Here is a 22,521-nt window from a genome sequence, read left to right as displayed (position 1 = left end):
CAGTTAGGTCAAAGACCCACCAGTGGCCCTAAAGACTCTGAAACTCAGAGCTCACACGTGTCCTTAAAGACTCTGTAAGGACACTCCCACACAGGTTTTTAAAGCCTGCAACCCCCCTCCAGTTAGTTAGAACTGAAGAAGCCTCTTGGATGAGAGGTGAGACGTCTTCAAGAAACTGAAACAAGACCAGTTGCCTACGATACAGTGCTTAGTATTACCATGACCTGGATGACTGAGAACCTTCATCAACAATATGGCAATTAGTTGAAATAGGCGACATTTTGTACAATTAACAGTTCAAACTGAGGTTACAGGTTCTGTCATATACAGTCTATGTTTCCATATGTTGAAACTTGTGCAGAGAAAGCATTTGAAATATCTTTCTGCAGGTTCTGCACCACAATATAAAACACTGGGAAAGTGTGTCCTCTCAAAGATTAACTACAGTTGTGAAGTATTTGTACTTTACTTTATCCCCGCCACAGTCTGTTCACCCTGCAGCCATCTGGCAGAACACACAGAAGTATCCACCGCTGTGCCACCAGGCTACAGAGCAGACTGTGAGGCTCCTCATTTCATCTCATCTTTTTTCTTCTGCAGCATGAAGGGAGCAAAACTGTCTGGTATTGTAAAATGACTAATAAATGAAGCTTTAACACTTTCATTGAGTAAATATTGTACTTTTTACTCCACAATATTTATTTGACAACTTTAGTTATATAATCAACAAATAAATGATGATGTAATGTGACAAGCTGTCTGAGGGTCAGGGATGAAATGAAGAAGAAAGAGAGCATTTTTTTTCTTAGCAATTTAATATGTTTTATCTATCGTCGGGCCATCCAAGAGGGCACTTCTGCAGCCTTCTTGCCAAATTACTCTTCCCAACGTCATATATCACAAATACTGACACTGTAAATCGGGCATGATCCAAAGTGATGTTTCTTTTGCATTAGCTGCTGATGAACACTGAAGAAGAGGTGATAACTCCATTTTGAATCAGATCCAGTTAAGGTGCATTCACTTTGTGTATTCTTGGACATCTGCAGGACATGTGTGCACTTGTACTGATACATTCTTAACAGCCTGAGGAGAGTTTAAAGGGGCACTGTGTCATTTTGGAGAAGAAATTAGGAAAGAAGGAAAATAAGGTTCTCAGAACGCTGTTTGAAGCTAGAAAGGTGGCAGGGTCCGCCACATACTGTATAAACAAAGTAAAACAGTATGAAGTTGTGTTGTCCTTTAAGGTCAGTTTGTTTATCCAGTTTATTCAATCATGAAAACAAAAAGAGTTTGTTTATTTAGTTTGTTTAGGCATAAAACAAACTCCTGATTAAAATGTCTTCCCCCAAACTACATAGGTTTTAACAATCTTGTTTTTTTTGTTGTTGTTTTTTATTATAATATCATTCTCGCCTCTGCTCTTTATCTTAAGAGTGAGCAGCTGGAGAGCGACAGGAAATGTAAGAGAGAGAGGTCTTGGCGGCATGTGGTCTTCAGTGCGTAAAATGACGCACGCACAATGATAGGGCACTGAGTGAGGCACAAGGAGACACAGATCCTCTGTTGCACACCTCTTCCTTTAGGCTGCTATGTCTCTGGAGGACCCAGTCATTATAGACCCAGAGGACAGCAGTGGGAATCTGGTTCTGAACGTCTCCAGCGGAGAGCAGCACCACTACAACATCTGGCTCCCTGGCGTCGGGATCGCTGCGGTGTACGGAGTCATCATCATCGTGGGTCTGGTGGGAAATGTGACTCTGATGAAGACGTGTCTGTCGGTGAAGTCCATGCGGACGGTGCCCAACTTGTTCCTGTCCAGTCTGGCCCTGGGGGACGTGCTGCTGCTGCTTACCTGCGCCCCGGTGGACGCCAGCCGCTACCTGGTGGACGAGTGGCTGTTTGGCCGCGTCGGCTGCAAACTGATCCCGTTCATCCAGCTCACCTCTGTGGGAGTGTCCGTGTTCACGCTCACTGCTCTGTCTGCTGACCGGTAACTCTCACACATGCTTTTAAAAATGTTGATTACACCTTAATGATGCCTGAAATACTTTTAGACTAAATAAAACTGCACACAGTGTGAAACTGTTGTTCCAGTCCTCCACTGATGAGACGTGATGCTGTGAGGACTCATGTTTGGTTTTTTTATGCACTGCTGCAGCTAATAAACATATTTTTAGAAGTTTGGCCTTATTTCCCCCAAAATCCCCAGAACAGGCACCAAAAAGAAAGTCAGAGTAACTGGATTTCATGTTTGCTGCACATTTGATTTAAATAAGTGAGGAAATCAATGACTGTTTGTGAAAAATAACAATGTAAATGTGTAAATACATTTTTGATTTGAGAAGATTCAGACTAAAAACAGGTCAAACCAACTGTTAGTGGAGAATGGATGATTTTACTTGGCAAGAAATCTTAAAATAAGTTGGTTCAGTCCAGAAATAAGTCGGTTCTGATAAATGTTCAAAGTAGAAAATGCTGGCTTTTAGATCTAACTTGATACAGCACATTAAAGGGGCTCCGTGTAGTTTTAAAGAAGAAATTCAAACTCAGAATTTTGATATTTACAATATTAATGAGGTGATGATACAAACTCAGAGATATTTATTTTTTCCAAAACTGAATAAACAAGCTGTTCTCAGAGGAAAATAAGGTCCCAGAACACTGTTTGAAGCTAGAAAGGTGGCAGGGTCCGCCACATATGAACAAATTGTAACAGTATGAAACTGTGTTGTCCTTTAAGGTCAGTTTGTTTATTCAGTTAATTCAGTCATGAAAACAAAGAGAGTTTGTTTATTTAGTTTGTTTAGGCATACAACATTTAAACAAATCAGTCAGTAAAGATCTTTCTCATCTGAATAAAATTTCTTCTACAAAACTATGTAGTGCACCTTTAATATGTCAAATACACTGAATATTATCAAATAATTCTGAATTGAAGTACTTCTTCTTAATTTCAGGACAATCTCAGAAAAAAGACATGTTAAAACAGACTCAGCGTGAGTCCAATTATCTGGGATTTGAACCTCAAACCTTTGAGGAGAAGAAGAAATTCATTGACTGTTGTTTGAACTGAACTGTTTTTGTCCTGAAATTCTGGTGCTGTTGCATTGAAGCGTTTGTTCAGCATGTCCTTTATATTAAAAATAACTCAGAAGTGACAGAAGTGCTTCTCAGAGACAAGGTGAGTGACATTTACTTGGATTAAATCAGAGGATCTTCCTTTGAAAGCAGCAGATAATCCATTTATACTTAGAAGAACAAGAGCAACTAGACATCTATGAGATTATTTCACTTGGTTAGAGCTTCAGTTTTTGCAGAGTCACTGTCTCAGAATCATGTCTGCTTCCCTACAATTAGAAGCTGTGAGACTGGAGTTTATTTTACAGAAACTCATTAGGGATTATTAAGAAGTTACAGACCTGTAAAATTAATCTTCAATGAAAGGTCTAATGCTTTTTCAAAGGATGCTCAGTGCTGTCAGGACTAAAAAGAAAATGTAGTCACTTACTTAATTATATGTCATATTTCAAACGAGTCAAAAAGAATGAATATATTCTGTCATTTTAGAAAGTAAAGCAGATGGTTGTCCTCAGCTTCTTCGGTTGTTTAGGAGAACGCTGCAACACTTTACCTGACTTTCCATCAGCATTACTGAATTTTTCATTTTTTGGTGAACTGTTCCTTTAGGTTAGGCTGATCTAACAGTGTCTTACAACCTGAAGGTTCATAAGATGATTAACAAAATAGAAAAGCAGAAATTGCCAAATCAAATTATGAGACTTTCCTCTGATCTGTTCTTATTTTCTGGAGGATTAGAGGATGACTTCACCTGTGAAAACATTCATATAATACAAGGAAACAAATCTCTCTGTGGTTATACTTGACAGATGCAACCAGCGATGAGGGATTGCAACTGTAATCCTTCAAAAGGTTGGACATAACACCAAGAGATGATTTGACCGAAGCGCAGAACTCCAGTGATTAAACACGTTCTGGGGCTGATCCGGTACAGGATAATATCTGCCCTATGACAGATAAAGAAGAATGCAGACTCAGTTTTTACTGGAGAAAAGACGTCTAAGAAAATGTGTCTGCTCTGACCTTTGTAAATGTCTCAACTTTCAGGAACAAAAGAACATTTAATACCAGCTCTGATAAATGAACCGTCTCTGTTCATCTGCAGGCTAAGTTATCTCATTCAGCGGGAGCTAATATTATCTTCTGTGGCTGTTCAGCCTCATCTCATTCAACGGCTAATTAAATTCTCTGCTGTGTAATCTACACTGAGATACACTCTCGAAGCTCATTTTCTCCCTCAGTCAGAGGTGGTGAAGTGAAGCTATAAGATGAAATAACACGTTGCTGCAGTTGTGATTGATTAGAAGACGAAGCTGAAATGAGGTAGTTCATCTGGCTCTGCCTCTTCACATACAACTGAAGCGATGCTCCACAAATGTCTCTTATCTGTTCAGGTACAGAGCTATCGTCAGACCTCTGGACAGGTCCAATGCCAAAGTCAGCGTGTGTGTCCGAGCGGGGACCATCTGGCTGCTCTCTGTCACTCTGGCCATTCCTGAAGCCGTCTTCTCTGACCTGCACACCTTCACCACCAGCTTCACCAACGAGACCTTTGTCACCTGCGCCCCTTACCCTCACGCCGGGGAGCTGCACCCCAAAATTCACTCCACCGCCTTCTTCCTCATCTTCTACATCATCCCGCTCTTCATCATATCCGTCTACTACTGCTTCATCGCTCGCAGCCTGGTCAGGAGCTCTGTGGACATCCCCGCTGAAGGACACCTGCACCTCCAGAGACAGGTCTCTGCTCTCTTATCTCATTTACAAACTGATGTCGATATGAATGCTTTTTCTGGAAAAGAAAACATTTAACAAAACCATCAAGTTTGACATATTGGGGAAGAAGTTGCTTCCTTGTGGCGAGTTAATTTAGAAAAGATCAATATCCGCACTGTGATTATGAAATCAGAGTCAGCAGCTCGCTTTTAAGGCAACACAATAACTTAACTAAAACCAGATTATACTGATAATCAATAATCTTTATTCGCTGCCTCATAAACAGAAGTCTCACCTCAAGGTATATTAAGTAGCTGCTTTGGAGCTTTTGTTTTTCACCTGAGCACTTTGTATTGGCTTAAAAGTTGAGGTGACAACTGGGCCATCTCTATCTGCTGATTGAGATTATGTGATATAATAAAAAGCTCCAGAACAGCTACTGAATGGACCTCGAGGTGAGACTGCTGATTATAAGGCTGCAATTTAAGATTATTTTCAGCATTAATCTGGTGTTAGTGGGTGGATTTTGTTACCTTTGGACCTGGCTGCTGACTCTAGCGTCGTATATACAGTACCAACATTGATCCTCTCGATCAACTCGCCACAGAAAACAAACAAACAATGGCGCTTCATGAAATGATGCTGATTTCTTTCACGACTTCCTTGATAATTGCCGATTACTGGACTGTATCTCTAAAAGTGATTCAATTTAAACATGAAAAACAAAGTCTTGGGTTGAACTGGTACTTCATTTGAACAATACTTTATTTTTAAGGGTAAATTCACCCCCCTGCAGTGCTATGTATCTACCTAGATTGTTTTGGGGTGAGTTGCCGAGTTTTTGAAATATCGATAGGCAGCTTCTCTTATACTGTTGCCCCGTTCTACACGTTTGCTGAAGAAAACCGAGACCCAGTCCCACCGCTTCCTTCTGTCACACTTGATCATCATCTGATTAATGGCATTAATCTGACATTGATTCATAATTCAAAAGACAAATTTACAGCAGAGCCTAAATGAACTAAATGAGCTAACTTTTGCTCATCAGCACTAAAAGCACAAAACACAGCTGAGGCTGATGGGAATGTAATTGTTTTGGTCGTCAACCAAAGTACTGGACAAATTGAATTTTTGGCCTGCTGAGGGAGCGAGGGGAAAGAAAATCACAAAAAGCAATTTGGATTTATCTGCAGGGGGAATGTTTGTGCTAAATCTAATAGCAATTCATCTGATAGTTGATGAGAAACATTTTTTTTTGAGAAAAGTCTTTAGGATTCATCCTCTGGGAACGATAAATGTTTGTAAAATCTTGAAGCAATTCATCCTATAGTTGTTCACACATTTTGTTCTTGGTCAAAGAGGTGGACCGCCCGGAGCCATGCTGCCACAAGATGACATTAACAAAGAAACAAGTTAAAAACCTTCACGCGTGATAACCTACATATAGATACTTCATGCTGCACATAGCAATTGTGTTTGTTTGTAGAAACTGACGTCTCCTCTCTCGACTCTCCTGTCAGATCAAGTCCAGAAAGCGTCTGGCCAAAACGGTGCTGGTGTTTGTGGGCCTGTTTGCCGTCTGCTGGCTGCCCAGTCACGTCATCTACCTGTACCGCTCCTACCACTATGACCAGGTGGACACGTCGCTGGGCCACTTCATCGCCAGTGTGTGTGCTCGCATTCTGGCCTTCGCCAACTCCTGTGTGAACCCTTTCGCCCTCTACCTGATGAGCAAAAGCTTCAGCAAACACTTCAGGAAGCAGCTCCTGTGCTGCACTTCTCCAAGACGACTGGACAGTCAGAGCAGCGGGAGCACAAATATAACCACCGTCTGAAGACGTGTGTGTTTTCAGACACTTATCATATCAGTTTACTTATTTTAACACACACACTTATTTATTCTATTCTTCTAGTGATTATTCTCTTTCCTGCTCTTTTATGACACTGTCAAGGACAGCCACTCGATTTTGTTGCACATTGTGTAATGACAATAAAGGCATTCATTCATTCAGAGTAACAGGGTATAGGCTATGAAAATACTATTACACGTGCAATAGCAGAAGTTGAGTGTAGATGTGTTGTTTTGTATCATCTTCACCATGTACAGCCTCTATGTTGACAATATTTTGATGTTTATGTACAGTTAAACTCTGTTTAAAATGTGTGACGCCCTCTGGTCGTCATTTTTATGAGGAAGTTTTGCGATTGTGAACTTTGAGGTGTGAATAAAAATATGAAACTTTGAGCTGAATTGATTTGTGTTACAGAGGGGAACAGAGTGAAAGACTCTGCTGCACATCTGACCTTTTCCTGTAGACTGTGTAGAGCAACACGACTGAACGGAGGCATAAATGTAATTATATCCTTGGAATTATTAATTTTATCGTGGGGATCTTCTTTTTGTGTGTAACCTGGACCCTCTGTGCAAACCCATTGAGAACCCTTTGTGTACAACACCTTCAAAAGCAGGGGGACCACAGTGGCCATTTTGTTTTTACTGGAATAATTTGGCATAGGTACAGCAGGCAACCTCTGTATCTGAGCATGACCAGCATGAAATCCATCAGCATGCATGCATGCACGCATGCACGCGTGAACGCACGCACACACACGCCCTCTACCAGAGCCTCTGCTGAAGGCTGCTGCTTTTCTCTGCTGTTTGGAAAAAGAAACGTCAAGTTACATCAGTTCAAACAAGACTTTGCGGGTCTCTGAGGTGACCTTTGTGGGTGGCATTTTAATGTGGGTATCTAATTCCCCTTGAGCTACAACTTACAACCCGCTGGTCCTCCGATTCTTTTATCTTACTGCGGTTTTATCCCATGTATTTTGTGTGTGTGTGTTTTTTATTTGCCTTGTCCATTAATCCTTGACTATATCCTGTGTGCCTTGATAACGTGACAGAAGCTGGGCACCTTCGTTTTTTTAATGTTTATTTATGGACCTTTTATGGCTTTATTCCACAAGACTGCCAAGAGATGACAGGAACTGGGATGAAAGAGAGAGGGGAGACGACATGCAGCAAAGCGCTACAGGGCAGGAGTGAGCGCTCTACCAACTGACCTACTGGGATGCCCCAAAGCTGGCCATATTCCTTGTTTGTCCCTGAAAGTACATTAAATAACAAAACCCGCCCCGACATGTGGCTATCTCGCTGACTCCCAACGTTGGGTTCCTAAGGAAATGTAACTGGTTTGGCTTTGCCACAGATATGGACGATTGTAGGCAGGAAAGAGGAACCAGTGGATTTTATTGTACAAAGTGCAGTGGACAGACATTTATGTTAAAAGGTGCAGTATGTAGTTTTGGGAAAGAATTTTAATCAGAAGAGAAAGATATTCACTTACTGATTTTTTTTTATGGCAAAACACACTAAATAAACAAACTCTCTTTGTTTTCATGACTGAATAAAATGTTTTTATGTGGACCCCTGCCACCTTTCTAGCTTCAAACAGTGTTCTGGGACCTTATTGTCCTCTGAGAACAGCTTGTTTATTCCATTATGGAAAATATAATATTTCTGAGTTTGTATAATTACCTCATTAACATTGTTTTAATTTCTTCGAGAAAACTACAAAGTGTCTTTTGCTTATCTTAGAAGATATTAACAAAGAAAACCCTCTTCAGCTAATGACTGCAAATTAGTCTACATTGAAGTTCACAAATCACAATACAAGTATCAAAGGCTTACAACTGTAGTATTAAAATAAGACAAAGCAAGGTGGTGACCTCTACAACAATTAGAGAACTAGGAATATGTTAAGGCTGAATAGTAAAACAATGCTCCTCTGCTCTGTATGCAGTCAGTGCAGACGCTGACAGTCATGTTGGCACTACTCAGTAACAAGGCAATGCAGTTTGTTGTATGTATAAATCACCAAAAACACTTTGGAAAAGTGAAAAAACATCATTATTGTGAAATACTTTGGATACAGATATTTACATTTCCATAAACATTTTTGTGAGCTCCTGCAGAACAACAGTGTCATCTTAAACGAGTACAACACAGTGTTTTAATAAAAAGTATGAAAATTGATGCAGCCGAACCAGAGAGAGCATCACTTTAATTCTACACATTGTACTCCCTTGTCAGAAACTGGCACCTACATTACCCACAATGCAACTTTACTACCGACAGATCTGTCGGAGATTCAGGTGTATCATACCAGTAGCTGCTAATGTGGCATTGAGCTGCTAGCCTCAATCAGACACGAGGAGTGGGTGACAGGAGTCTGGTAAACTTCTTCCTTCCAACACACACGCACTCTTTTTTCTTTTCCAGACTTGAAGTCTTCAGATCAGATATATACGCAACTTTGCACATGTGCAGCCAAAGAATCTAAGTTGAGTAATGTGTAAATAGAAAAGTACTATAATCAGACCAACTGGCTGACAAAAAGTAGTCCCATTCTCTGAATGCGGATGTTTTTTTCACTTGTCAAGGCACAAATGTGAAGGACAGTCATTATACGTGGGGCAGAGAAGCAGGGCGTCTCATTGGTAGAGCAGGAAGTCTGTGATACTGTGAGGAAGGAAAAGGCTGGAGGCTCTGTGGAGACGACTCCTTCCCAGACCTCGACGGACACACAAGCGACAGAGCTGAGACAGAGAGCAGGGACCTGGGCAGGCAGGGGTGGAGATAATGGATGGAGTTGTAATGTTTTCTTTTGTTTTTGTAACATGCACATGTGAATCAGAGTGTCTATAACATACCTCTTTTCTGCAGTGCAGTTCTCACTGCGCTGTTTGGTGGCGACAGATCCAGAGGAGTCTGTCCCTCTGCATTCCTACAACACCCATCAGCTCCGAAGTCCAGCAGCAGATCCACCACGTTGGCTCCTCCACCTCGAACAGCAGCATGTAAAGGACTGTCCTGCCCGCACCCTCTCTGAACATCTGCTCCTACATGTGCAAGAAACAAAAACACAGAAAAGGTTGGACGCCACAAAATTAGAGACCACTTGTATGCGGTGAAGAAATGGATGTCTGAAAACTTCCCGCTTCTAAATTCGGATAAAACTGAGATGTTGGTCATTGGCCCGCTTCATCAGATGACGGTAACTCTTGACAACCGTGTTATTTCTCAACTTAGTTCAACTGTCAAGACTCTTGGTGTCACATTTGATTCTACCCTCCCTTTCGATCAGCACATTAAAGAAATTACCAAGATCACTTTTTAACATCTGTTCCACCGGCATAGCTAAAATTATCATCCGGGCTCCCTCCTGATGGACCACAGGCCCCTGGGAACATCTCTCTCTCCTGGCTTACATGTTGACGGATCTGGATGGTCATACTCCTGGCTCCGCTGGATCATTGCTCTCCTCGGTTTTACCATCTGTATTCCTGTAAAATTCGGTGCCTCTTCATTCTGATGTTTTCTTTTTTTACTGCTCATTATCTTGTGTGACCTGCCCTCTTCCAGGTCACCACGGTGGAGAGGAGGACATGTGGCTTGGGCGGGCACTACTTGGCGGTGCCTCGGCCGGCCCAGTCGTCCTCCTGGATCCTCACACTTTTCATATATTATATGATTTGTATCAGATATTCTCAATGCAAATTGAAACCTGCGATTTTGTTGGTCTGTTCTGTAAATGCGACATCTATTGTACATCTGTCAGTTCTGAAAGAGGGATCCTGCTCTGTGGCTCTTCCTGAGGTTTCTTCCATCTCCCTCCTGTTAAAAGTTTTTTTTCCCCTAATATACAAGTTTTCCTCACTCGAATCGAGGGTCTAAGGACAGAGCGTGTCGTTCACTGTACAGATGATAAAGCTCACTGAGGCAATGTGATTGGGCTATATGAATAACATTGATTTGATTTGAACAGCAAAACCATCCTGGTGTGCTCACAGACTGTTCTTTCCAGCACTCTGTGCAAATTGGTGATTAATCAGAGAGTAAAAAAAAGGCACTTAGAGCAGAGCTATGAATCATTTTAAATTATGTTCAGTTGTGTGAAAGACTGTTTTCCTGTTTCCATGGAAAATGAAAGTGATGGCAAGACAGGTGGTGGACTGAGAACAGCTGAAAATTACTATGAGCAACAGAAAACAAAGGCAGTAATCAGCTACATGTGATGTGATTATATACTGTGGCTAGTGATTACTTTCTTATTATTAATAATTAAAAAAGACTTTTCAATTTTAAAATAATTATTTTTGTGCAAGCAACAGTCCAAAACCCAGAGACATTCAATAATATTACAGTCATTTATGACAGATAAAAGCATAGAATCCTCACATTTGAGTAGCCGGAACCAGTAAATGTCCTAAAATGGTAAAAATCAATCACTTATCAAAATAGTCGCCATTTAAAAAAGGCTCTGTGGATCTTCTGTGTTGTGCTGGAAGCCGGTCTTCAGTTTATGTTAGTGGACCCCATTTCTGAACTAACGTTAGCTGCTGTTGATCTCTGTTAGCATATGTGGAAAATGCAATGGAACAGGAATTAGAAGTAATTGAAAACTAATACAGTAGTATGAGGAGAGGATAATGTATTTCCTTTAAGATGATGAGAAGGGTTCTTGTTGCTGATGGGGTATCTACTTTTTTAATGTTTGGCTTCATGCCCTGCGTTGCCTTTCGTGTTCTCTAGAATACTTTATTCAACTTGTGTAAAAACTGTTTTTGAGTATCTTAAAAGACGATCCAGAAATCAAATATGTCATTATTGTCAGAAATCAGGAGTGAAACAAACAAAAAGCAACTCTTAAAAGAAGTTGAGGGTCTTAGATGTTCAACTTTTTCACTCTGCACTCCTTCCTATTGGGGGTTTACAGTGCAGAGTTTGCAGATGACTCTACCTGAGTGTAGCAGCAGCCCTACACAGGCTGCAGCCCGGGCCATGCAGGCAGAATACAGCGGCGTCCCCACCACTGGCAGCTCCATGTCGATATGAGCTCCGTACGACAGCAGCAGCTCCAGACACTCTCTGTGACCTGATGGGGAAAAACAGCACAGCATGTGAATCTGTGCACTGACTGATAACGCCGTTACACTCCTCCGTACGTGTTTGCGTGCACACACCTTTCTTGGCAGCTTCGTGGATGGGTGATGCCAGCTGGAAGGGGGTGTGGAGGGAGGCGCTGTGCTGCAGGATGAGCCTGACACACGCAGCGCTCCCGCTGCTGCAGGAGTTGAAAAGAGGTGTGGCGCCATCTGTTGATACTGCCTCCACCTATGGGGGGGATACGGCAGGAATAATAATGGTGTTAAGGACAAAAGAGCTGCATGTTAAAGGAAAATGTAAATAACGTAATCCAGAGGGCATATAGACACTATGGAGCAATTTTATGGTTTGTTTTTTTATTTTCTTTGCATTTCAGAAGAAGTCCCCAGCTACTTTAGTTGTTTAGGAGAATTCTACAACACTGTGAAGCTCCAGAAATGTTTTGTGGATTACACAACTTCTCCTGACTTTCCATCAGCACGAGGATGAGTGGATAATGACTGAGTTTCATTTTTGGGTGAATTGTTCCTTTAATAGAAAGACCAAGTGCCAGTAGATTAGTTAAGAAGTGATACTTCACAAGTGCAGGTATCAAAACACAGGTGCTTCAATTGGATCCAAGTCTAACCTCTGTCTCCACTTTTGGTCTTAGATCTGCACATTTCTTAAGTTAGGCTACTTTATTTATTCATTTACTTATTATCAGGGACAGCTCACAAACACATACAAGCAAAGACGACTTTAACACACATATACCAACATTAGATGTATTTGAAATGTGTGATGCACACAGATGGTAGAAAATGTCATTTTGACATTGTCTTGTTTCTCCGATAAACTTTCAATTTAGCATTGCAACCATTAAATATTGTCAGATTCATGATGGAAAGTTTGTAAAAAAGAGCAGCAAAATCATGAAGCAGAAGTGTTTTTCTTCTTTGTCAGAGCCTGCATTACCAACAAGGCAGCTGCTAACAGATCAGTAGGAGACTTAGATGTGTTATGCTACTAATGAGCTGTTAGTCTCATGCATAAAAAACTTCACACCAAGAGATTATTTTCTTCAACCTTGAAGTTTGTGCAGCTCCCTCTGGAGCCACGATGGACAACTTCTTACACATGTGCACTGGTACTCTCTAAAACAGACTTCAATGTGTAAAATGTAAAATCATTGAAGTTCCTCCATGAATCTCTCAAATAAAATGGATGTATGTTCCAGCATCATGTGATGCTCAGACATAAAATGGCCTTCAGGGTAACTCCAACAGTTTTACAGATTAAAGTGTGTTTACGGGTCTTGGGGGGCACTACTGCATATCAGAAAAGAGTAGAATGAAGCCTTTCATGATCGAGAGGAAGCAGCAAATAATCTGATGAATTGTCTCCAGTGATGTCACTCAACTGACAAGCTGCATTGTGGGTAATGTGCGCGCTAGGATTTGAGAAGGAAGGAAGAAGAATGTGTGGACTAAAAAAGATCTGGTTTTGTTGTATCGATCTAGATCCTTTGTTTTAAAACGGTCCATAATGAGTGTTATTGCAGTGTAATGAAGACCGGTGGACTCATCACTAGATGCAATTTATCAGATTACATGCAGCTTCCTCTGGAGCCACAAAAGGCTTCATACTATTTTTTTCACATATGCAGTAGTACTCTCCAAGACCTGTAAACACACTTTAATGTGTTAAATGGGTGGAGTTACCCTTTAACTTTTCCGTATGGGTGTGTTGCAGTCACATTGACGAACAAATGCCTGCTTGTAGTTTTCTTCTCAAATTCAGTCAAAGCAGACTGAATAACATCATTAAGTATTTTAAAAAATAATATGTTATCTGCATATTTTACCAAACTGTCCCATCTTTAAAGTTCATAGCTTAATAAAATCTTACAGTTTTTACAGTTCTTACAGTTCTTACATGAAAACTGGCCAAGTTAAATGTTGCTCTACTGACAACTTTCTGTACTTTTCTTTTTTTGTTAAGCTGTGAATTTCTATAACCATGATCACAAATCACACAGCACCCTAAAGTGACCTGCTGTATTTAAAACTGAATGTTCTTACATTTGCACCGGCGTCCAGCAGGAACTTGGCACAAGCATAATGGCCTCCAAGGCAAGCTTCATGTAGAGGAGAGATTCTGTCCAAGGTGAGCGTGTCTACATGGAAGCCCTGCAGTCAAGATCAACGAGGACAATACTGTCAGATACAACAATGTACGTGATGTGCACTGTGCGTACTTGACGTGTACATGAAGACGGGCTGTGTTAGCTTTACCTGAGCGATGAGGCCTCTCAGGTGCAGCAGTCTGCCCTGGTAGGCGGCTTCATGGAGAGGAGTTCTGTCTGACCAGGAGTCTGGGGCACAGAGAGTAAGATCAGGACTCCACTTTTGGAAAACACACAGATACGCTCAAGGCCAACTGATCCTGCTCTCTGTCTATTGTCATGTTAAGATGACCTCATTTGAATACATCTTTATCTGGTTTTACAGGGTCATCCCAACCCTAAACACCAAACTTCCTGACACTCTGGCTCTTGTTGGTTGCAGCAGTAAACAATCTTTATATGCAAAGTTTTAAATCAAAAACTATCAGTCGATTTGTTGCTTCATGCAAAGACTTACTGAAAAGTTTGTACATTTGCTCAAGAAATAAATTTTGACTTGATCCTTCCCTCATAAAACAATAAAAATGAGCTGAATGTGTCAAAGACAAAGAAAATAACTTACCAGCCATCAGTGAGTTGCATGCCAACCCCCCGTAGATGTACAAGGGCCTCTGCCAAGGTTGTGAGCACAGGGAAACCTCTGTTTCAACAGCAGCCATGATGAAAGTGAAACAACAGCAGACTCCTCCGCGACTGTCCAGGACTCGAGCTCACCCGGTCAGATACACACATTCAAAGTCGGCCCCCCTCTTATCTGGGTCCTTGGCCACCTCCCCCACCTCCCGCCCACCCTTGTCCCAGTCCATGGATGGAGTCTACAGCATGTATGTGATTGTAAGGATGGGCCTGTGCTGATGATGCACCTTGAACAAAGCGCTTGTGCATGCAAACACACAAAATTTCACACTGAAGATATTTGGGTGATAAAGTATTGCATTTCATCTTGCCAAATCTTTTAAGTGTGAACTATCTTCTGTTACAGCAGCATATTTTCAGCTAAAAGGAGAGAAGAAGTTGCAATCAAATGTCATTCATTCTGCAGGATCTAGATATAGTGTCACTTACAATAAAATACACTAAAAAACACCTACTTCCTCCAAATGTACCCGAAAGAGCTGCTCTTTGTATCTTCTATATTTGCACTATTAGCTCTCTCTACGTGAACTCCTTCAGTAGAACAAGATTTTTTGTTGCAGGCATGATATAATGTTCAACCTCCAACCACGACTCTATGCAAATCCCCATTGTTTGCCCTGAAAAGCCATGCCGTCCCATCCCTATCACCTCCTGTTTCACAGCTACTCTCTGTTTTGTCTGGCGCTCCACATTCCTCAGAGCTGTTTTGCTAATTTAACTGTAAGAAAGTCGCAGCTGAAGTCCTTTTAAGCGTGTTGCCTCACATAAGGGACACAAGAAGATAAAACTGTGACAATGCTGTAGACAACCTAAATGAAATGACGTGAAAACACATGAAATATCAAAAAGGAGGCTTTATTTTTCAGTGAGTCATGTGAGCATCTGAAAAAACTCCCTGGTTTAATATAAATATGGCAAATCTAAAATTATTTAACAAAATAGTGGCAACAAAAGGAAAAATTTGCACTGATATACAGCTTTGAGTTTTACCAAGAAAACCATTGTTCTATATGAGGTATGTAATTCATCAAACTGAAAACAGGTTACTGCCATTGATTCTCCCAGTAAGCGTGAAGATAACCAGCCCTTATCCTCCCTCTGTTCAGTGTACACAACAAATCAAAAAGTAGCTTTTAAAGCTGCACTAAGTGCCATAAATTTCCATTTTAATCATTAAATATAAAACCTCTGCTTCCAAGTCTTGGTTAAAATGCTCCACACAAGGTCCCTTTAGACAGGAAATGTAAACAATGTTTGGGGTTTCTATGAACACATTCAGCATATCGAAGTAAATCGTCACGTCTCATAACGCCATGTGAGCAGCTAGAAGTGAGGCAGAGGTGTCGTCGTTACGATGAAATATCTTGTTCTGCTGCTCGCTTCGTGCCACTGACTTTACTGCTTGGCCCCGGCCTCCACAGTCCTTGAGGGCCGGTGGCGTCCACAGCGACGTCCATGACCCGGTCTGGCACTAACCACTGCAGAAGAAGCAGCAGGAGGAAGTCTAAAACAGCAAATAGGGCAAAGATGGAGCCGGCGACAGGGCCGCAGTAAGCCCTCAGCCTCCGTAACCGTCTGTCCAGGGGAAGCACCTCCTCTCCAGACACTCGGTCGTACACCTGAGAGGGAAAACACGAGGACCAGAGACGACAAACAGTTAACCTTCTGTTATTAAGGTTGAATAATGCCTTGGAACGATCAGTCGGTTTACTGGCACAAAAGAAAACAGAAAACATGTTTACTTGTAGTAACCTGGTTACTCTGTCTATATACATTAATCAGGCCAGTAATCAGATTGCTCCACTTCCCCACTTATCCTATTTGTTGTTGTAACTGTGTTAGTGAAACCAGATGCTGCTGCCGGATTTATTTAACTTGTGTGTGTGCTGGAGGGCGGATGATCTGTAGTGAGAACAGTTTAATATCGCATAACACTCAACTGTTCATCTGTGGAAGCTGACTTTGTCTATTTACTGTCATATAATGTACACAAACATGCATCTTTAACATGTACACATTGCAGCTTGGATGATAAATTGGTTGATTTATAGGCCCATGTTAGCTTATTATCGCTGCCAAGCAGGTTACTTTTCAGCTGTGTTGGTTGGTTTGTCAGCATGTTTACATAAAAAATATTTAGGTGGCTGGTATCTACATGTGAGTACAAAAGGGGACTGTTGGGTCTCGGCAGAGGTATGTGCTCGACTAAGTGACATTCTAGTTGTGGATATATTGGTATCTGTATGTATGTCGGCCGGTGGTAATAAGAAAGTGCAGCAGAAAGATGCCAAACTATGTTCGGTGTAATTCAAAAAGTGTCACCGTTACATAGTTTGTCCACCAGAGAGTGCTGATACTTGATTTTACTCTCATGTCCTGCTTAGTTTGTATTTATCACAAGGACACATATCAAGATTCTTGAGTGAATGCTCTTCAGTAATGAGTGGGAGCAGGTTATGGTAACTATATTCTACTGTTCATGTATGACTGGTGAATGTAGGGTGGTGGAGACATAAATTTGGGATACATTTGCAGTGTGGATATCCCCATTTAAATGTTTTCTGTCAGCTCTCCATGCTAACTAGTTAATCTCTGACTTCTAACTACATGCTGCTCGCTCTCTCCACCTACATGAGACCATGCTTAATTATACATGAGGCTGATATACTGTATTGTTATCCCATTTTCAACCCCCATCCAAATATTGATATCAGTATTAGCCTCAGAAATCCAGTATGGGTCGGTCTATAGTAAACATGGCCATGGTGAAATATGGTTTCTCTTAGAAGACATGTAAGTAATAAGACTTTAGATGAATGTAAAATTGTTACTTTGTGCATGTAAATATATATAGTATAAGCTTTCAGTGCTAAAAGAATACAAGCGAATAAAATAGTTAGTTTTTTTGGTGGTGAACCCACCTTTTCAGTCCTCTCTGCCACGTTTCTCCAGGTGTATAGGTTCTGCACACGAGCATGGACAGAGGCGGGGGAGGGGACAGAGCCTGAGCGATGCTGGGCAATGACCGTCTCCAGACCAGCACACAACGACCGCACAGTAGGCTCACACAGGGTGATCAAGTCGTTAGGTAACACCTCAGGAATGCCGCCCACACGAGTGCTTACCACCTTAGAAACCAACAGAAACACGTGCATAAGTCAGCCACACAATGTGAGAGTTACACAACATCTGTTCGAGCATCAGTTTCCAGAAACAAACTGCTTTTCCCACCACATTACAAGCAAATGACTGTGCTTTAGCATGACTAAAGAGAAGATTAGCAGCTGAAAAGCCCTGATATCTTATGGCTAATAGTTTCAAGCCTGTTTCACCTCTGACCACACCCAGCAGTGATGTCAGGGTGTACTGACCACACCCAGAGTACACTGTAGGTCAACAAATACAAAATGTAAATGTTGTTGTTGGTAACTCCCTAATGAGACATCAGCCTCTATGTTTCTAACATTCCAACCAGAACCTTATTTTCACAGGTCCAGTTCAGTGTATGCCTAACATTGCTGGTTTCATCAGTCTGTGACTGCTTTTTATCATTTATAGGGGACTTCTATGTTTCTTCTAGCTTTATTCAGACATGACTGGACATGTAGGGAATCTAGAGTAGAGTTTCACTCATTTGAGCTCACAAGCTGTATATATAATCCATTTTGCTGGATAAACACTGATTTTTCCTGGAATTGGCATGTTTTATGGCAACTTTTATGCCATGTTTGAAATATTTTATCTCTGTTAGCTCAGTTAGCTGTGCAGCGAGCAGGCCTGTCGCTACCTGCACTGGGAGATGGAAGCACCAGGGATGGGATAGTATTGTTTACACCACTAGCACATGAGGAGCAAGAGAAAGGTCGAGTAGCAGTCAGTACCAACCTCCGGAGGCCTGTGGTATAAGGAGCTGGGACGGGCCATGGACAGCTAGTTAGCAAGCTAACTTCAGTATACATGTTATTTCTTCACATCCTCATTTTTTGTTTGTTAATTTTTCAATGCTTTAAACTAAAATTCTTACATTTTGCACCTTTATTGATCAATTTCTTCTTCTCTCTCTCTTTGACCTATATGACACATGATCTCTCCCGTCCTTGAACTACTGTATGAATGGCAACAAACCTGCAGTCCACAGCTGGCTCCTTCCACAATGGCCATGCAGAAGGCTTCAGTCAGAGACGTGTTGAGGAAGATGTGACCCTGCACCAGAACTCCACGAACATCTTTATGCTCCAAAGCCCCCAGCAGACGCACCCTGCAGTCACCCAGTTCAGAGAGGTAAGGCATATGTTAAAACCCTGTGTTTGGCTCCTGGACATTCACCACACAGGTAATGCAGCAACTCACTGTATTTTAACAGACATCCCTGCTTAACCACAATCATTTCTAGACAGTGTATAACTATAATGTATCCAACTACAGTGCTATCAACTTCCATTTCACGGAATGTTGAGTGTGAGGAAATATGAGCATCCAGCAGTACCTGTCGTGTAGCTGGTATTTTTCTCTCACTTCCTCCAACACAATTCTCTTTGGCCCCTCTCCACCAATCAGGAAATGCAGATCTGGATGTTTGAGGCAGAGCTCTGGGATTATTCCACCAAGAAGATCAATTCCTTTAACAGAGGAAGAGATTGTGAACATTTGCTTTGACAATGACAACGATGCAGTACTTGATTAAAAATTGCTAGTCATTCCGAGTCTTGTTATTGTGGTTATATAAATGTAATTTACAACACTCTGTTGAGTTGACTGGAGTTACTGGAAAGGTTTGGAACAAATGAGTCAGAGACAAACTCTCAAACCCACCACTGGAATCTATTCGTACAATACTAAGAAAATGAGTTTTGCCAATTTTTTTTCTGCAACTGAGCAGAAATAACAGGTTGAATATGATTTTTTTTTTGTCTCCAACTGACCTTTCCTTTACAGAAATGTATTATAATATTAACCCAGGCTTTTCCTGTGAAAAAAAGGTAATCCTATATTTCATAGACTGACCAGAGAGTAAAGTTCAGACAGATATTAAAAATTTTACTAAATCATAACAGAGGACATGCAAGCAAAAGTGTCCTTTTTCAGAGACATATATTAGTCATTGAACATGAACAGCAAAAGTAGCTTGGCCACAACCATTATCTGTTGGCCATGAGAAAAAAAACTATGTGGGTTTATTTGATGAATCAATGCTACTGAATGTGATGGCGTAATCAAATTCACTACGGTGTCCCTGCATGCCCAAACAAGACAAGCAAAACCTGCTGAAAAGCTGAGAAACTAGAGCATGTAAAAAGGATTAGTGGTTCAAAAATGATTAAACATTTCAAAACATTAGCTATTTTTTTGCCATCAAATATACACAGTATGTACATACAGACACATCAGCTGACATTTACGCCAATATAGATGTATCTGCAAAAAGAAAACAAGAAACAAGCTAATATATCAAATTTCATCATAACAATGACCCATTATAAAACTATTTAGGACTCTTGCTAACATGAAGGCGTGTAATCTGGTCCTTCAGAAAAGGGCAGCGTCCTGAACACCATAACAAGTCTGCTGCCTGTAATGACTGCCTTCATTGACCACCACAAATATGAACAAATAAGCTAAAAAGTAAACAGCACAGCTTCTTTGTACCTTTGCGGTAGACAAGACGACTGATGACAACAATAGTGATCCTGTCATCTTGGCGCTGGGAGGGGTCTGGGGTGAAATCTGTAGGGTCGACAGCGTTGGGGATAACAGACACTATCTCTGGGTCGAGTGCTGCCCGGAGCACTGTGTTCTCCTTACTGGTGTATGACACGCACACAATGTGGTTTGTGTCACACAGTGACACGGTCAGGAGCTTGTTGGTAAGCACAGAGCTCACATCAGCAAAGCCGAAGAGCGAGTGGTCAGTGAACACCTGTAAATGATAATAAACAGTGGATTATGTGAAGCATACTGATATAAACAAACTGTATGATTTAGAGAGCTGGCTCATGTTAAGTTATATACCGTCTTGAGGCCCATGGTCTTAGCATGGAACAATGCATCGTGGGCCATGGCAGAGAAGGAGCTGTGTGCGTGCACCACAGTGATGCATTCCCTCACGAACACGCAGCGCAGCAGTGGGAGACTGTGGAAACAGGTGGTAGCTGTGGACTGGTTGTACATCACCTGCAGGGGGAGGTAGTACACCTTCAGTCCATTGGTCAGGTACCTGACACCCTTCCTCCTGCCATAGGCGTGGGTGACAATCACCACCTTGTGTCCCTTTTCAATCAAGCACTGGGATAGCTGGTAAATGTGACTTTCCACTCCTCCCATATTCGGATAGAAGAAGTCAGACACCATGCAGATGATGTGCTTCCTGCTGGGGACAGTGGCAACATCTGCAGGAGCTCCAGAGACTCTCCCAGATGAGGGGTTAGTCACAGCTCTCCTTCGTTGGCCCATTGTAGATTCCTTGTGTGGCTGTGCACCTCACTAGTGCTGAAAAAATTATTAAATTCATTGATTAGGTGATCAACAGAAAATGAATTGATGACAAAAGTATTTTAATGATGAACACCAAGGGCTCCAGGTTGTGTGACACTTTTTCACTTTCTCAACTGCAATTTATGCATCAAAAAATGCAAAACATTTCCCATTTACAAATTATTTAATGTGGTAATTTACTTTTATACAATTTAAGGAGACTGTAAATTGATTGTGATTTAGTTTTGTTATTGATCGTTCAGTCCACATGCCAGAAAATAATTCTCAGAGCCCATGGTGACATCTTCAGTCTCCTCATGTTGTTCAAACCAAGTGGACAAATTCAAACACATTTAGATTATAGTTGAACAAATCAATGTGAGAAAAGTTAGATGCTGGAACCAGCTCAATTTTTTGGCCTTTTTTAACTGATAAATGATTAACTTTCAGTCCATCAATACAATCAATCATCTCAACACTAATTACATCCAAATGAATATTACTTGAATTAGTCCAAAAATGCATTTTCTGAATACAATATGTCACAATAGCATACTTGCCAGACAATAAATGGTCTCACGTCATAGAAAAACTTCCCTCAGCACTAACTATAAAGCCAATTGTGATGATGTAGGGTTTTGATTTGCCTTTAACTTTCCCCATATCCTTATAAAACAACATTTGGTACTGTCACAGTGTAACACCTATCTTATTTCACTACTGAATGTAGGCCAGCAGCTTTTCTCTTAGCTTTGGCAGTGTTTTAGGGTGAATTGTCCCTTTAACGTGCATTTGCTCCCCGTTTAACCGTAGTGGGATAGTCAAGACTGAAGTATATACAAACACCTCGGAGACTATCTGGTATAAGGTGACTATGAGCTAACTCTTCTAAGCTACATGAACATGGTTTATGCCTCATCTATCTCAGTAGCATCAAGCTAACAAACTTTGTTCATATTTAACCACTTGACTGACATTGAAGCAGGTATTTCTCACAGTCCGAATCGCCTTACCATGGACAAAATGTCAGTCTTGTTCCAGTCTGTGAAAATACACAGAACTTTCATTTTGACTCGCTAGCCTTGAGCTAGCAATGTAGCCGCCCGTATCACTTCCTGGTGTTTGCCGACGTCACACGCAATGAATGACGTACCGTACAGTGCTGTTGCTGCCCTCTGCTGACTGTAATGAGGCTAAAGTCTAGATTTGAATTTAACATGAACTTGTTCGTCTTTTATTGTAAATGTCATACTCTTACAGGGTAACTTTACACACTCAAGGGACAGTTTCAGTCTTCCTCTAATATAAATCCTCTGGACAGAATTCATTACCCACAATACTATTTAATGACTGGGTGACATCACTGGGAGCTATTTGTCTGATTACATGCAGCTTCCTCTGGAGCTACAGTTGGCTTTATACTACTTTTTTACATATGCAGCAGTATAGTGCAGTAGCAGACATATGTCTGTATTGTTTGTTTATATGGTTCATTAAAGAC

The 22,521-nt window shown here is 41.2% G+C and overlaps 3 protein-coding genes across 3 annotated transcripts; 1 reads left to right on the top strand and 2 right to left on the bottom strand.

Annotated features, from left to right (window-relative positions):
• Nucleotides 1-1,566: 1,566 nt before the first annotated feature.
• LOC311262474 (gastrin-releasing peptide receptor-like) lies at nucleotides 1,567-6,955 on the top strand. The gene is made up of 3 exons (XM_084361860.1): nucleotides 1,567-1,993; nucleotides 4,476-4,821; nucleotides 6,318-6,955. Exons 1-3 carry the CDS (start codon nucleotides 1,593-1,595, stop codon nucleotides 6,630-6,632), a joined length of 1,062 nt encoding a protein of 353 aa, XP_084217986.1. The 5' UTR covers nucleotides 1,567-1,592; the 3' UTR covers nucleotides 6,633-6,955.
• Nucleotides 6,956-8,709: 1,754 nt separating this feature from the next.
• Nucleotides 8,710-14,598, bottom strand: asb11 (ankyrin repeat and SOCS box containing 11). The gene is made up of 7 exons (XM_084361843.1): nucleotides 14,476-14,598; nucleotides 14,023-14,102; nucleotides 13,810-13,917; nucleotides 11,824-11,974; nucleotides 11,601-11,735; nucleotides 9,511-9,699; nucleotides 8,710-9,416 (listed from the first exon to the last, which is right to left on the bottom strand). Exons 1-7 carry the CDS (start codon nucleotides 14,570-14,572, stop codon nucleotides 9,292-9,294), a joined length of 885 nt encoding a protein of 294 aa, XP_084217969.1. The 5' UTR covers nucleotides 14,573-14,598; the 3' UTR covers nucleotides 8,710-9,291.
• Nucleotides 14,599-15,385: 787 nt separating this feature from the next.
• piga (phosphatidylinositol glycan anchor biosynthesis, class A) lies at nucleotides 15,386-22,152 on the bottom strand. Its single transcript, XM_084361366.1, has 7 exons — nucleotides 22,034-22,152; nucleotides 20,559-21,035; nucleotides 20,196-20,466; nucleotides 19,036-19,168; nucleotides 18,675-18,807; nucleotides 17,471-17,677; nucleotides 15,386-16,168 (listed from the first exon to the last, which is right to left on the bottom strand). Exons 2-7 carry the CDS (start codon nucleotides 20,997-20,999, stop codon nucleotides 15,899-15,901), a joined length of 1,455 nt encoding a protein of 484 aa, XP_084217492.1. The 5' UTR covers nucleotides 21,000-21,035; nucleotides 22,034-22,152; the 3' UTR covers nucleotides 15,386-15,898.
• Between the last annotated feature and the right edge of the window lie 369 nt (nucleotides 22,153-22,521).

The sequence above is a fragment of the Pagrus pagrus genome, assembly GCF_965226575.1.
Source record: "Pagrus pagrus genome assembly, chromosome: 9".
Lineage (NCBI taxonomy): Eukaryota > Metazoa > Chordata > Actinopteri > Spariformes > Sparidae > Pagrus > Pagrus pagrus.
This window is presented reverse-complemented; position numbering and strand designations above follow the sequence as displayed.